Below are 17,208 nucleotides of genomic sequence, written 5' to 3'. Positions count from 1 at the left end.
ACTTAGATCAAATATAAATTAAAAATCCACAATATTTGAAAAATTTAGAAAGTAAGTTATATAAGTTTATTAAAACGACCCACTCATATTCGTTTAAACCAAAGTAAGTTTTTTTAGTTGGTTTTTTTTTTTGAGTTTACTTATCATCCTACCAAACATATATTTTAAAAGGTGTTTATACAAATTAACTATTATTATTAAAATCTTAGTATTTCAGAATAGAATTTTAGTTTTATAAATTAAAACTGTAAATTTGTCTTCTTTGTTAAAATTTATACAAAACTTTAATAGACATATTTAATATAAATCATTTGATAAAGTATTAGTAAAACTTGCATAAAAAGACAATGCGATCTAATTTAAATGAAAATTAAAGAAAATAATAAGTGGTAAAATACCTGAAATATTTTTAATTAGTTTAGTTTTGGTACTGGTTTTAACTAAATAATTTTACATTATGTCAAATAAATTTTTAAAACGTTTACTAATTAATATCGTTTCATTTATCATCAGAATAAATTTACTAAAAACTTATAATTATAGTGTAACTTTCGTTATAAATACTAATTTTGAAATATAGCTAAAAATTGTTCTGTCCTAAAGCATAAAAGTTTGATTAAAATGGTTTAATTAGAGTTAAATTATACTTAGCTGACTTGAAGTTGTTTGTAAAAAAAATTTGTTAAAACAAAAACATTTAAGGTTGTAGTACTAAAATTTCAAGTTATACAAAAGAAAAAGAAAATTTTATAAATGTGCTTTTGAAAAGAAACTTGTTTGATTTAATAACTTTTTTTCTTCTCTTTTTCTTAAATTAGTTATAAACATTTTTAGCTTAGAATCGAAGACAACTCTTATTTAACAACATTATTATTGATACAAAGAATAAATTTTTAAACTATCAGAGTTGTCTTTTTAAATTAACTGATAAATAAATTTGGCTGAGGTACAAAATTTAACAGTTGAAACTTAGGCTGCTGTTTTAAACATTTATAGTTTTAAAGACAAAACCTAAGTAATATATTTAAGATTTACAGTTGATTTTTATCAAATTTTCTAATATAAAAGTAGTCGAATGTTGTCTTACAACAAAATAAAAATATTTGGATTACGTGTTTTATAAGAAAACAAGCTGAAAAGTCTTAAATAAAAACATTAGCTAAAAAAATATAGTTACGTCATTTGTTGATAACTTAATGCGAGTAATACAAATGCTTAATTACATTTTTTTAAGTTTTAATAAATATGTAAATTTTTAAATTAATAGTTTTAAACTTTCAGTAAAGATGGCTTAAAAATATCAATAAAATCATTGATCATATAAAGTTAACAATTTTGCTTTCTAATCAGAGTATTAAAAAACTTTTTGCCGTTGCCTATTAATATACTAATACAATTTATACTAATTAAAATTTTTTTGTAGCTTTACTTGTTGTATTTGAACTTTATACTATTTATATCTTTCAGAAAACTATTTTACTAGTTTTAAAGTCTAGTTTTAAATAATTGATTTTTATTTCTATTAAAAAAATATGTGCAACATAAAAATATTAAGTCTACTGGGGTTAAAGAAAAAATATTTATTAAAACTTATTTATCAAAATTAAGAACATAATGATGATAATATTTATTTGTACTTTGTTAAATTTCGGAATTAGTTTTATAAAGTCAAAGAAAAAACTTAAAATATTATTTAAGATATCAAATTACTTAGTCTAAACCAGGGTTTCCCAAACTAATTTACAAAATCGCCCCCTTTTGAGAAATTTGAAAAAAAATCGCCCCCCAGTATTTAATAAAATAAAGTTATTTTATTCTAGACTACGCACTTTTTAGCCGAAAAAGTTGTGTTCGAATGTAATTTAGTCTGGTACTTTTTATGCATGCACTTTTGGGCTGTGGTAAAAGTAGTTTCATTGCTTGAGAAAATAATTTACAGTTGTTTTTTTAAGCCCAGTAAAGTGTATTTAGATACTTAATTAAATAAAAAGCCTATGTATTCTGTAATCAATTCTCTTTAAATATGTATTGTTTTGAAACTAATGAATCCATAGGTTAGTGGTAGACAACTTTTGTAGTCAGCAAGTCATATTTACTAAAAAATCCTTTCTAGTTTTGAATTACTAAAAAATGTACTTGCGGGCTGCGTAATTTAAAAATTAACATACAAGAAAATTAAAAAACTCGAGAAAAATAGTAATAAAATGATTAGTACTATTGTGATCTAGAAAGTACCACTGTAAACTAAAAACCAAAATGAAAGAGTTTTTCAAAATATTAATAATCAAAAAACTAAATTTTAATTGTAGTACACAAATAGTTTTCAAGTTATTTAGTGGGCCGAAATTTGACTGTATCTGGACCGTAAGTTACCCATCTAAAATCTTAACTGAAACCTGACATTATAATAATCTCTCATATAACGAATTTCGGAAATTTAGAAGTCATTAACTTTTTTAAGCCGCACAGTATACTTAAACTATTTTATAAACAAGCATATTTAAAAATTTCTATACCAGAGATTAAAAAAACTACAAAAGAATAAATAGTTTATCTGAAACTTTATGGAATAAATATTAAAACATCATTGCTGATCTAGTTTGAGGAAGATTGACCGGCTGGTCGATTGTCTCGCATGAAAACTGGTTTCATTAATAGCTTCTGTTAATACAGTAAAATTATTATTTTTAACACTTAGAAATATTATAAGCAAGTTAGTTGTAAAGTTTAAATTCAATTTTAATCTTTTTTAACAATATGTTTTATAGTAGAATACCATTAAATAGTGTTTTATTTGAAATGACCTTTAAAAAATTAAACCTTAACTCTAACAATTTTATTTTCTAACTAAAGAAAACTAACTAAAAAACGAACTAAAGGTTTTACGGTTAATTCTGTGAATAAAAAATAATCAATTAAAAAACTTTTTATTAGGTTAAAAATTTGTTTTGTAACTGTAGCGGTCTTTTTGATGGCTTATTTAATTCAGTTCAGAAATGAATTTTTAATCTAGCTATCAGCCTCTAATAATTTAACAGAGGAAAATAGTGAAAAATTTAAAGCTAGGATTAAATTGTTAAAATAAACAACACATTTTAACTTTCAAAATATTATGAACTAAGATAAAACAAAAAATAGTTGTAATAATTGTTTCAATCTCCTTAAAATATACATTTTTTTAGAATAACAACTCAGCTTAGAAAGTAAAATTAACTTTAAAATCTTTTAAGTTAAATAGTGAAGTCATTTCAAATAGAGACCTCATATCTATACTCTTTTAAAGCCAAATTAATCTTTTTTGAAATAAAAACTTTAATGGTTATCAATTTTTTTTTTATTTATGCAGATTCAACAAGTAATAACAAAAATCTGTCAAATAAATTACTTTCAAATAAATGTTTAAATCACTATTTTATTGAATTTTTTTGTGTGATGTAAAACGACAAATATAAACTACAAAGTTAACCAGGTCAAAGCAAAACTAGTACTAACTTCAAAATCATAAACCACTTAATTAATACAGTAGACTTCCGCTTGAGTTCACACTTTGAACAAAACCAAAAAGTCGGAACTCAAGAAAACATGATAATTTTTTATACAAGTGGAAGATTTTAATATATATAATGCAATAATGTTATGAATAAACATAAAAGAAACTAAACCATAAAATAATCATTCATTTAAAACAATAAATCTGTATAAGCAATAAAATACTATAAATATTGTTGTTTTTATAATAATTAGTTAGTAATACACTTTATTTAAGTCAAATTTAAGAAAGTACTTTTTTTTGGTAAAAAGTGCGAACTAAAGAGGAAGTCTACCATCATTTATATTCATTAGGCATTAAGCAAACCTGTTGTAGAATAAATAAAGTAATAGATTTTTATTTAAAAAAGCATACTTAAATACAATAAAAATCAGGTTAAATAAGAAATATCCCAAAAAATCACTAATTACAAATATCTAGATAAGATCTTTTGCTAAAGATGTTGATAACTGAACTGTAAGGTTTCTCAACAACGTACAAGGAAAAGCTATATACAACAATCTAACTTCCTCCCAAATGATGGTAAAATTTTGCCTTAGTTTTTGTTGAGTCAAAAAGCTTTTTTATCGTTCTTTCGAAAAATTTACTTTAAGTTCAAGGTCAGTTTGTAAGTCTGAGAAGGTTTCCTATAAGTAAACGTTTACTTCAAAAAGACTTCAGTTTTTGACTTACTGCTTCGAAGGATCCATAATCAATTTCGTGACATTTAATCAAAAAATGAAATTAAACCGTTTATCAATGTCACCTTTAAACTGTTTCAGATGAGATGAAAGCACTTCTACATCACTTTAACTTATTTAAAGTTTTCAGTTTTCCAAACTTGCAAACTGATTATTTTTGAATTTTTTTCCATACAGTTCAAGTTGGTTTCTAAAACTGGTTATCTTACTTATGACTTTCACAAGGTTCAAGTTTTTACCTTGTAAATTTTTGTTCAGATGGTAGAACTTACCATATAAGTCTAACATATAAGCATTTTCATTTCTTTTATTGTACTTTTAACAAGATTGTCTGCCAATACCTTATCCTTTTAAGAAAATAATCAATAACTTAATTAAAAACAGCCAAAAACTTTTCTAGACAGTTTCCTTTTTATAACCATTTCATAATAGTATACATAATAGTATACATAACCGGTTGTAATCATTTGTATGTTTTTACGTGCTGTTATAAATATTAGAAATAACTCATGGCTTTTGACCTGAAAATGATTTAATTGTTAGCGAAACTTCAAGTCATTAATTAAATGAAAGTTTCAAAACAGATTTTATTAAAATTCTAAACAATTTTTTTATCATTTTGATAACATAAACTTAACTATATTTGTAAATTGTAAGTCAACGATAAACTTATTTTGTTATTTAATATTTTGTCAGCACTTAAAATAGTTAAAGTAGTGGTTGGTTTTAAGTTTTTACTTATTGTTTGTCAGATTTTCTCTGCTTTATACTTTTATTTAAAATTAAAATCCAAATCAAAACTAAACAATACAAACTAAAAAAAAGGAGTTTTCAAGATTAAAGCTAGTTAAATTATACATTAAAGTAAATTTATTAAGTATAATTTGTAAAAGCTCAATTAAGAAACTGTTGAATCCAAAGTAAAATATAAAGTGAAGAGATCAAATTGATTGTTCTTAAAAAAACAATATTATTTAATACTAAAAATAAATAAATAACAAAAATTGTAATCCGTTCACTAATTTTAGTTGTATAGCTAAATATAACAGAACAAATCATTGTTATTAACAACATAGTTTCCTAACGTAGTGATAATGTATATAATGAACACTAAGTTAAAAAATATGTATCAAATAAAAACCTTAAGTTACAAAAAGTATAATTCTCACAGAAAAGTAGTTAAACATTAATTTAATAATGACAATTATTATATCAGGTTAAACATAAAATGTTAATTTTTTCACTGAAGGTAAAAAAATAATAAAGTAAAACTAATCAACAACTTTCAAAGTTTTATTTTTTTAACATCCTTAATTTATATTTATTTTTACAAGTTAAAATTTTTAGTTATTGATAATATTTTTGTAACCTATTTACAATATATTACAAAAATTGTAATTCTTTCTATAAGTAAGCCCATATATAACAACACATTTAATAAATGTACAAATTCACAGAATATACAGAATTTTATAAACATGGCAAGTAACATTTCTTAACTGTTTCAGGTAGTTATCTTGGAAGTGTCTTATTTTTGGAAACTAGACTACTTTAAATAAAATACTTTAAGTTGATAACTTATTTTTTTTGACTATTGACGTCGCTAAAAATTAAGTGACAACGAACTGCATACTTAAATAAAAATAATTCAAATTAAGTATAACTTTATCAGTATGTTTTTGTACTTGACAAGCTAGCTGCACGTTTGAAATTTTTTAATAATTCAATTTTAAGTTATAAAAGGCATTTAAGTACGGAGTAACCGCATTTAGTTCTTTATTATAGTTGTAGAGTTTTTACCTATAACATGTCATTTATATTGAACTGTAAAATTTTCACACTATAAAAAAATGGTTATGAAATGTTTTCCTTTTGTTTAACAAGGATATTTATTTTTATTAAGTAATATACAAATATTAAGTATGTAAGTTATTGTTGATAAGCGTTAGTTTAAATGTAAATTAAAAATTAAAAATTATTTATTTTTAGCAAAAAGTAAAAATTCTTCAAAACTACTTATAGTTTTAAGTACTACTACAATAAACTTTGTAAATTAATGAGTTGTATAAAACTATAAAATCAATTTTAAACCAATTCAGACAAGTAAGTTGAAATTCCAGGTCTGTAAAAAAAAGATAAATAAATTAACTTTATAAACAGGATTAACTATATTGATATGTTTTTTAGAGTAGTCGCCTCAAATTGTTTGGATTTTGAGTGATTGTACGTAGTAAGTTTTAAATATTAATGTAGTAAAATAGAAATATTTTAGTATATACAAACTAAATGCTAGCAAATATAAACAGACTTCAGTAAGCTTCAATAATAAATAATTAGTTTTAAAAAAATTTAAAATATCCCTAGTTTTACGCTTTACAGTGTAAATATTATTTGTTATGGAAAAAATATTTCAATTCGATGGATCGATATGGTTTGGATTAATTAATTGATTATATTATTTAACCTTGTTAAGAAAGGTTTCAAACTACACTTTTTTAACCAAAGCTTAATTTACATCGGTGTTTCTTTAATAATTAGAGTATCATTAAGTAAACGTTTATGTGTATGACAATTGACGTCATAAGATATAACGGATAAATTTATCATAAACTAGTTGATAAGCTATTTTTGTTTATCTTTATCATTTGATAAAAGTATAATAATATTTTGTTTATAGAAATGTATAAATGTTTTTTAAGTTACATCTTAAAAGTCTTCTACAGTATTTTGAATTTATAACTATTTAAAGGCTATTATTTATAACTAAACTAAAAATGTTATAACTAGTTTTTTATGTACAAAGTAGTATTAAGTAACCTTTAAAAAATATGCTTATCTTAACAAGCTTTATTACTAACATCAACAAAAAAGGTGGTATTTTTAAGTACAATCAAGGTTTAAGAAATATCTAGTAAATATTTCAATGAGTTATAGTTGATCTTAAACATGAATATTAGAATTCCAGAATAGAAACATGTTTGATTAGTTTGAAGATTTTAACTCGAGTTATCTTAAATCATGCGGACAACTAGTTAAGTTAAATTTAAAGATAAAATATTTTTATTCTTTAATAAACTTAAAATGTAGTCTACCACTACTATTATCACTAATATTGAGATATTAAACATTTAATTTATTATAGAATTCCAAAAATTTCTGATGAATAAAATTTATAATGTTGATAAATTTTTAATTTTTAGGTCTAATAAATCATATATTATTTAAGAATACTATTTATAGTTTTCAAATTTAAAACATATATACCTATATACATATTAAAAAAAAAAATTTTGATTAACAGTATAAAAAATCTCTACAGCATTCTGATGAAAGATGTTTAATTTATAACATAACATTGTAAAAAATTGTACATTACGATTAAAATAAAACTCGTATGACTTTTTAAATATTAGTTGAATTAGTTTAGCAATATTACTAAGTTATACTTTTTTATTTTGAGTTATATTCTTAGTTATGTTTTATTTCCATACTGTTGCAAGTCATTGATATTAAACTTAAAATTTATTACAAAAATATAACTAAGCATGTAAGGACGGATGTCTAAACTTTTTAACTACTAAAATATTTTTGATATTTTTAAATTAAACCTTTCTATGTTAATTTGATTGCTGTTGAAGTATTTAATTCATATAAATAATTTTGAAGGAAACGTTTAGGGTTATAATAAGTGACGTAACCAACTAAAAAAGTTTTATTTTGCTTTTAAATGTATTCGTTATGGTCTTTCATAACTTATACAGCTAAGCTAGTTACTAAATTATACTTTTTTCTTTTATATTTAAGCTTACTAATGGCTTACATAACTTATGTAGGAACTTATCGCTAATTAAACATTTTAATATACACAAAAAGTATTTTATTTAACATCTTAAACTATCGTTTATTAGTCGTCATATAAGCAAATAAACACTTTTTTTTCCAAATAGTGTTTTTAAAATTCATAATTTAATTTATGCAAAAAAAATCTTTGACTTAGGGAGGTCAAAACACACCCCTGCTACGAGATATATCTTTGATCGTTAAATTAAAATAATCAATTAACTCTAAATTAAGAAGTTTTTAAACTAATATTGCATAATCTTGGCTAATTGTTGTTCTATTAGTTTATTTTTATACACTTTTTTACAGAAAATATCTGAAACCATGATAAATGACGTCACTAAAACAAATATGAAATCTGTTCAGCTTTTAAAAATCTATTGCTGTCGTCTTTACATTTTAAAAATTCTAATTATTTTTGTATTGCTTTTCATACTCTAATATAATTAATAAAGCTCTAAAACTGCATAAAAATTTAGTACTCTTGTTTTATAACTAGTAAATATTTTTTAATAAGTCACTTAAACCATTTTTTTAAATGCTAATGTTTTATATTTTGTTATATTTTATATTATAGATGATGGTATTTGGTGTTTTAAGATACAAAAATTTATTAATTGAACAACTATTATTCTGATGTCGATAAAAATATTCTAAAATGCTGTTTAAAATTTTGTTGCTATACTCTGATAAGCGAATGTTTAACAATTATGTTAACAAACTTTAAACTTGTACTTTTTTTAACTCAACTTAAAGTTTATAAAAAGTACACACCAGTTTGTTACTTCTTTCTACAAAATTTAGATTGTTTAATTCGAAAGTTTAATATAGTAACTTTGTTCGAAGCTTAATTATTAGGTTCAGCAGAAACAACTTGTATTAATTTTTTAAGTTTTGTTTATTCATAAAGTCTTAACAAACCGTTTGCGGCTAAATTAATAATATAATAAATTAATTAACGAAGTAAAATTATTTTTCCATAATCAGATTTTTAAGAAATTTTGTGCCACTTTTAATCTATTATGTCTGATGATAGCATATTTCGACTGTAAATCTTTTTTATTTGAAAATTTAGAAATACTAATTTTGATTTTAGTAAACTACTGATAAAAACTTTATATATTTAACTAATTCTTGAGCTTTTTTTTCATAAGCACTGTTTGTTTAACTATGACATAATTTACACAAAGTAACTAAAACAATTAATTAACTGTATAATTAGAATTTTATTTATTAAACAACTACTTACAAAATTTTTAAACCCATGACCTTTTTTTTTGAACTGAAAAAATTTAATCTTTTTATACTTTAGTTTAGGTTTTTATTTACAATTTTTTTGAGTTTTGATTAACAGGGATACCAACAAGTAAAACTACAAGAATTATAAGCTAAGTGTAAATTACAAAGAATAATACATTTTAAAAAATTGCTTCATTTTAGAAAAAAATAATTATTTACTTTATTTGATAACTGTCATTTTTAAGCCCTACATTAAGAGGCCTTCTGACTATAAATTATAATGATCTATGTTAAATCTAACTGTTAATAAGTTTAAATATATATTTGTAAAACCAACATTTAGAATTACAACAATTGACATCACTAATAATTTTTTTGGCTAGTTTTTATACGTTTTATTAAAAATCTTTAAATACAGTTGTTTTTCAATGTTTTAAAATAACAAAAAACCTTAAGAATGTTAAATTAAATCTAAGTATTTTTAAGTTATATCAGTTAATACAATCTTAGTTTAATAACTGATAAAATAATTTTATTATAATTTAATCTAATTCGTATTTAAACACGATAATTTAAGAATGTTTAGGATAATCCTGTAATAAAGCAAAATATTATATGTCAGTTATTGATTTTTTGTGTATTTGCAATATCAAAAATGGGTAGCAGTCAAATCTGCACGAGCGTACAAAATCGCACGAGAAGAAAAAAATTGCACCAAGGCACAAAGTTGCACAAAGACACTTATGCACGAGGGCATAAAATTGCATAGAGAAATTTTTAAACGAGTTAATTTTTTTTTTATTGTTTTTAAATATTGTTTTTTTTATAATTTAAATTTTCATGTTTTAATATCACTATTACCCCTGACCCTTACTCTCAGTTGGTAAGTTGTTTCCATTTATTATTATTTTTTATTATTATTACTTATAACCCTTATGCTCGGTCAGCTGCTTTTTTTTATAATTTTTTTATTGTTGTTTATTTTTATTTTTATTTTTATCAGTTACTTTTTTTTTCTTTTTACTATCACTGTTATCCCTAACCGATACCCTCGGTCAGTAGTTTATATATATATATTAAATTATAAGATGTAACGTTAAAAGGCGTTAAATCCTGGAGATCCTGATAAGCTAAGCTTATCGGAAAATATACCACAGATGTTTTTGTGTTAAAACTTTATTCCGACTAACCGACGATTCTTCTTTAAATAACTCTGTCTACTTATGCATTTATTTATTTAACAACATTCATTTACAATTACAAACACTTGCAAAATTTAATAATTCATGTTTTTAAGCTGCATAAATTATTGATCAATTTTTTTTAATTTATTATGACATAACATTTCTCCACAACTCAATTTAATTTTTATTTTTAAAAACTTTCCTATTCTTAAAGCTTTTTGAGGTAAGTGTTTGCTTTACTAAATAGGTATTTTGGAAAACAGTTTTATAATTTTATGTTTTTATTCCACATAAACACTATACATAATTATACATGTGTTTTAACATTTTATAGACTCCGTAGATTTGTTCTTAAATTTTTTTGAGAGCAGTGAAACGCCGTTAGTCGGAATAACGTTTTAACACCAAAACATATGTGGTATATTAAATTATACTTTAGTTTTTTTCTGTATTTTTTTTTTGTTTCATTGTATTTCTGTATTTTTTTACTCCCGTACAAAATTTAATTCTTGCAAATTCAGCTCCGTGCAAGTTTGTTCTCGTGCAATTTTATCTTTGTGCAATTTAAACTTGTTCCCATCAAAAATATAATGAAAGTTTTTGAAAATAATACTTATTAAAATACATATATCTTATATTTAGTTTTTATTTTAATATGTGTATAAGTTTTTAAAGTTTCTTTTTCTTTGATAAAATAACTTTATACTCAAAACCGTGTATTGCAAATATTGTAAAATATATTTTTTTGTAACTTTTGCTTTAAATATTTTTTAAGCTATACTTCCTTATAAAACAAAAAAAACTTTGATTGTTAATTACAATTTAAGTTTGTTTAAAAATTTTTCATTCTACACTTCATTTTACCCGTGTGTTTTATATTATCTAAATATTTATATTTATATAGAATGCTAATTTTTTTTACTAAATTTCAGAAGTATTAATTAATTAGTTAAATATCATGAGGTGCATCAAGTAGTCGATGTGTTAAAAGTTTTATAATTAATAGTATTTTAGTAAATAGGTTGATGATTAAATAATATCAACGTTATTAAGAAGTAGGTGACGTTGGTAGTGTTGTAAACAATTTTTGTTACTTTATTGTTTAAAATTGATATGCATTGATTTTTGTAATTTTAAAATAACGTAAGTAGATGACATATTTCAAAACATAAATATATTTTAGCATTACTGTATTTTCCTGGTCTCCTTAAAGTTATTAAGATATTCCGTAACATTGAAATGAAATACAATTTGTTTAATATTATTGCTTAAACTTCTAAAAAGAAGTTTTAAATTAGTCTTTTTAGACCTGTAATATAAAACTTTACATTGCATTGTAATTATTAAATAATCTAAGTCAAGCACTTACTTTTTTGACGTATGACGTCATCAAACTATTAAAATTATTTTTTTAAATCATTAAATGGTAAATTATTGCTTAACCTTCTGGAAAGAAGTTTTAAATTATTATTTATAGTGCTTAGTTATATAATATTACATTGAATCGTTCATATTGAATTATATAAATAAGGCGTTTACTTTCTTGACGTATGACGTCATCAAAATATTAAAATTATTTTTTAAAAAATTTCGAAGATTTAAGATGCTGATAGCGAATTCATAGTTGTAAATATTTTAACTTTCTTTTATACTATGTGCATTTCAAATAAAATAATCGTATTTAAATATTAGCAATGTTTTAAAACTAAAAATTTGTTTTGTATGACTTTGGTTACCTTTTTTATAAGCTTTCACTTTAGATTTTTTAAACCTCAAAAGTTTTTATTATCGTAAAGTTTAAGTTGCATGCTTTAAAAAATACACAATATTTGTTTCGCGAGTATCTTGACTTTTAATTATTAATCGTTGCAACAATGTTTTTCACCTTGTTAAGTGAGAAGCTATCTCAATATTAAAAAAATATATAATATAATTGTAAACAAAAAAAATGATTAATAAGTGTTTCTATTCGGTTAAATTTTTACTATTGTTTCCTTTAACTGTATACTAGTTTGACTTAATGATTAATTCATTTTTATTATTAATTATCTCATTACGTTATTAAGGACTTAAGTATGACATAAAATTGTAAAATGTCTCATAGAAATAAATACAACTTAAACATTTTGTTTTTACACTTAGATACGTCAAAAAAAATTATTTAGTTTTTTTTATGTTGATGAAAAATTTTGTTTTGATTTTATTCTTGGTTTACAAATTAAATGTAAATAAATTTAAACATTTATAACCAAATTTATTAAATCTTTAGTATAAAACATTAAAATGAAAAAGTTTTCAAAATTTTATTAGTATTAATTGAAATTTTATTTGTTATATAGTTTTTTTATATTTATATATATAGTATATATATTATATTTTTTTAGATACAATATTATACTTAGTTATTTTATATCAAACTTAAATACAAGTTTTGAAATTACTTTGGTTTACAACATAATTGAGTAAGTGACGGAGACTTTCTAATGCTCTTGATTAGAAATTTTATCGCTTGTTTATTTTAAATATAATAATAAATAATGATAGTTTTGTTGTTTCTTTTTAATTGATTGCTTTATAATTGATTGAATGTATAACATGATTGTGTAGCCTAAGGTTAAACTGTTATTAGCATTATTAAACTGATTACTACTTAAATTAATTATTTTATTTTACTAGCTTAAATTAAATACTTTTTAGTAAAATCATTTATATTAAAACGAACTTTTAACTTTTCAATTATACTTAAACTTTACCTATTTCTATTGTTTGTATAATTTAATAGTTTCAATTAGATATAATACAACTTTTTTTCAGTACTTTTTTTTTACTTTCTAATCAAAGTACACAACTAAAATAACTAAACGATACCTAACTTGCATAAAATAATAGTTTAAAATACTTAATACACTTACAAAAATAGAACAGTAAATTACTAACTAATTGTATTACACGTTAAATCAAGTGACATTTAAAGAATTCAAAACTGATGAAAAAATAGTTAAATTATTTTTAAAGTTGTTCTTCAATAAAGTAATATACAATGAAAATGAAATAAGTAGAAAAATTAAAATTTTAACTAAACTATTACTGGCAAAAAACAATGTTTAAACAGATGACTTTTATTGATAAGATTCTAAATAAAAAAATCCATTTAACTCCGTCGAAAGAGTTTTAAAACTTTGTTTTTGTTACTGCGCTATTTTAATTTTCGTACATCTAAATATAATGAAAATCTTTAACCAATAGTTTGCTGTAAAATGCTTTAATTTACAAATCAGTTTTTAAACATTTATGTTTAAATTTAAAATAGAGTATAATATTGTCAGAATGTTTAGTGGTCTGCATTCATCTAACTATTTTTTTGTGTATGATTATATTAATGGTTTTAAAAATGTTTAATATTTCATAGTTTTCTATAGTATTTATAGAACTTTTATCCATGATGAGATCGAACGTATTTTTTAAATTTTTACTATTTATATTTACATTTGAAAAAATAAATTATAATGTTTTTTAAAATGTGATCGATTACTTTTTACTGAATCTAGTTCTACTGTAACTAACTGTATTTGAACATACCTTATTTAAAAATTAAAATTTTGTCATTTTGTTTGCAAGTTGTAACTAAAGTATTTCAAAGTAATTTTTCACAAGTCTTTCAGTAAAAAAGATAAGTAATAAAGTAAAGTTTCAGTTCAAAAATATAGCTAAATATATATGTATTTTCTGTGTTTTTGAAATATAATATCTAGTTTCGTACCGTAATAGATAATAAGTCATAAATTTATGTCTTAATAATAGTTATTATTTTCAGATATTTATTTTAATTCATATTTCAAATTTTTCTTACATACTGTTTTAAAATTTTAAAACACTTTATACTTATATTAAATACATAAATAAGTAGTCGGTCGATAAATAATTTAACTTTTAATAATTACTTTAAAAACGTTGTTTAGGTTTCACGTTAAAGTTTAATTTTTATATGTTTATGAAATATATTACTTTACGAAGGTCCATAAACTCCTTTCAAATTTGTATCACCCGTGTAGCGAGGTTTTTAAGTTGTGACTTTAACAATTTATAGAAAGTTTTGACTAAGTTGTTTATTTACAATGTAAAATTTGAATTGTTAGTGTTTATATTAATGATCTAAAAAAGGTACGAATTAAAACAACTTTAGTATTAAAATATATTCTTTTTCGTTTTAACTTAAAACGAATACTTATGGTGAACATATAGGTTGAATTAAAGCTTTCTATTTTTTCAGACTTTATAAAAAATATTTATAATGTATTATTATATTCTTAGAGTTTTTAGAGACTCCGTAGAGCTGTTCTTAAATTTATTTGAGAGCAGTGAAAAGTCGTTAGTTGAAATAAAGTTTTTATACAAGAACATCTGTGGTAAAAAATATTTAGTAAGTTTTGAATATTTTAACCAATAAGAATTTATTAATTTTAACGTTAGAAGTCATACTATTTAATTATTTTATAATAAACTTTTTAAATTTCACTATAAAATAACCCGTTGACATTGCTAGTAAGTCCTTTTTTTTTAACTAGTATGTAGTCTTTAAAATCTTTTTCTTTTTATGTTATTTTTGTCTTAATTTTGATACAATAAACTTTATATAACAAAGTCGTGTTTATAACCTGTTTAGAATACTATTTATACATTTTTAATAAATAAGGAAAAAATTTTTTTATTCTTTTTTTTATTAATTATTTAATATAAAAAGGTTATTATCAAAGTAATTTACAATAGTTTAAGTTTTAGTTTTTACTATAAAAAATTAACTAACCTCGTATAATAAGGTTTTCAAAATTAACAAAATAAATAGTTCGAATGTATTATTATTTAGTTTTTAAAATACAAAGTTCTGATGTGAACGTTTTTGATAATGATAAATGATGTCAAAAGACAGTTTTTAAATAAAAGTAAAAACAGTACTATAAATTGATATTTAAAAAAATTCTTTGTTATGTTTAATTTTTTAAACCCTGTATTTTTATTATGTTTTAACGTTAAAAAAAAAAAACATATTTTCTAAAAATTTTTTTAGGTTTTATTAAAAACTATTTTTTCTATTTTTATTTATTTATTTTGTTTTGACTATTTTAAATTCAAACAGTTAAGAGTTAACTATTATTTTATATTTTAAGTATATGAAAAACATATTAAGTTTCTGGTTATTTTTAAATAAGTTTAGTTTGAAAGTTTTTGAAACATTAATCTTACAGTTAATAAGACAATGGCTATCATGATAATATTTTGATGAAACAAGTTTTTGCGGAAATAAACAAAATTTAATTTACATTATAAAACAGTTACTTAAAAAACTGTCATAAAACGGTCAAAAAAAAAAAAAACAGTAATGTAGCTTCACAAAAAGCCTAACTACAAAATGGAGAATGTTTAGGTTTTAATGTTATGAAATTTAAGTTTTATTTAAAATCGGATCGTACATACTTTGAAAGACAATCTCAGCTGTTAGTATAAATAGTTTATAAGTACATGTAATACAACTTTGACTTTCTAGTTTCTACAGTTAATCCTTAATTATTGAAACTTTATAAATAATTTTGTTTTGAATAACATGATACTAGTTTTTGTAAACTAGTTGCACATTTAGTATTATGTTGCATAAAAAATAGCCTTACCATACATCAGTATTTAAAATTATCTTTTAAATGAAACGTCTTATTGTTAATTAAAAAAAATTTACATAAGACTCAAATTTCACCGAGACTCAAATGCCAAGCCGATCGTTATTTTCTTATCCAAATTAATGATTAGACATGGGGGAAATGATCCGATATCAGAATTCAAAAAAAATTATGATAGTTTAGCAATTTAACTGCTTCTGTGAAGATAGTTATGTCGGAATGAGTTTAAGGCAATTTTGCAAAAGGATAACAGAGCATATTCCAATAAGTATTGATAAATTTTGCAGAATAAGCAATAAGAAAATAAGTATTAGAGTAATTAATGCTACAAAAAGATTTTTTATTGTTAAACAATTAGTAAATAACATTGATTGCGCACGTAAATAAAACTTAAAAGGGTTAGTATCTAAGGTTGAAAAATTATAAAAAATTGTTTTCACATTTCTGATTAAATAAACTTAAAGGTTTATGGATTTTGTTAAGAAAACCTAAGTTGTGTGAACATAAAGACTTTGGTTATACTGTTTGGTTGTTTTAAAATTGTTTTATAAGTTTTTATTTATGAATTATTTATTTTTTAGTAGCCATGTAATTAGAAGTATTTATGTATTGTATTTTACCCTTTGCTATTTTTTTTAAATTTTACGTAAATTACATAGATACATTCGAAACTTTATTTTTATTGCTTAGCATGCAAGTGATGAAATGAGCATAAAACGCACATTGTTCTTCAGTTTAAGTCTTATGTATATTTTTAAAAACAATTTATTAAAGTATCAAATATAAAGTTTAACTTAAGTTAGGTTATTTTATTTCGTATTTGTTAGTTTTTAATAATTTCTTATTTTTAGAAAAGTCAAAATAGAGTATTATCTATCAAAATATTACAAACAAACTTGGTCTTTAGGGGGCTAGGTTTTTTTACTGATACTTGAATACTCTACATACAATTTTTTAATTTAAATAATTTTAAGAACTAGTTATTTTGAAAATGTTGTTAAGTATTGATATTAAGTAGAAAAATAAAAAAATATATATAAAAAGTA

General features: G+C 21.9%; 1 protein-coding gene across 1 annotated transcript in view; it reads right to left on the bottom strand.

Moving 5' to 3' along the window:
• Positions 1-2,595: 2,595 nt before the first annotated feature.
• The window catches only part of LOC145829157 (zinc finger MYM-type protein 6-like), a 30,037-nt gene continuing 15,424 nt past the window's right edge, over positions 2,596-17,208 (bottom strand). The window contains exon 2 of the mRNA XM_082936885.1: positions 2,596-2,661. Within this exon, the coding sequence (XP_082793011.1) occupies positions 2,596-2,661 (66 nt within the window). The remainder of the gene's footprint in view (positions 2,662-17,208) is intronic.

The sequence above is a fragment of the Thalia democratica genome, chromosome 2 (assembly GCF_965202585.1).
Source record: "Thalia democratica chromosome 2, ktThaDemo2.hap1.1, whole genome shotgun sequence".
In the NCBI taxonomy this organism is placed as follows: Eukaryota; Metazoa; Chordata; class Thaliacea; order Salpida; family Salpidae; genus Thalia; species Thalia democratica.
The sequence above is the reverse complement of the archived record's forward strand: the minus strand, read 5'-3'. Positions and strand labels throughout refer to the sequence as shown.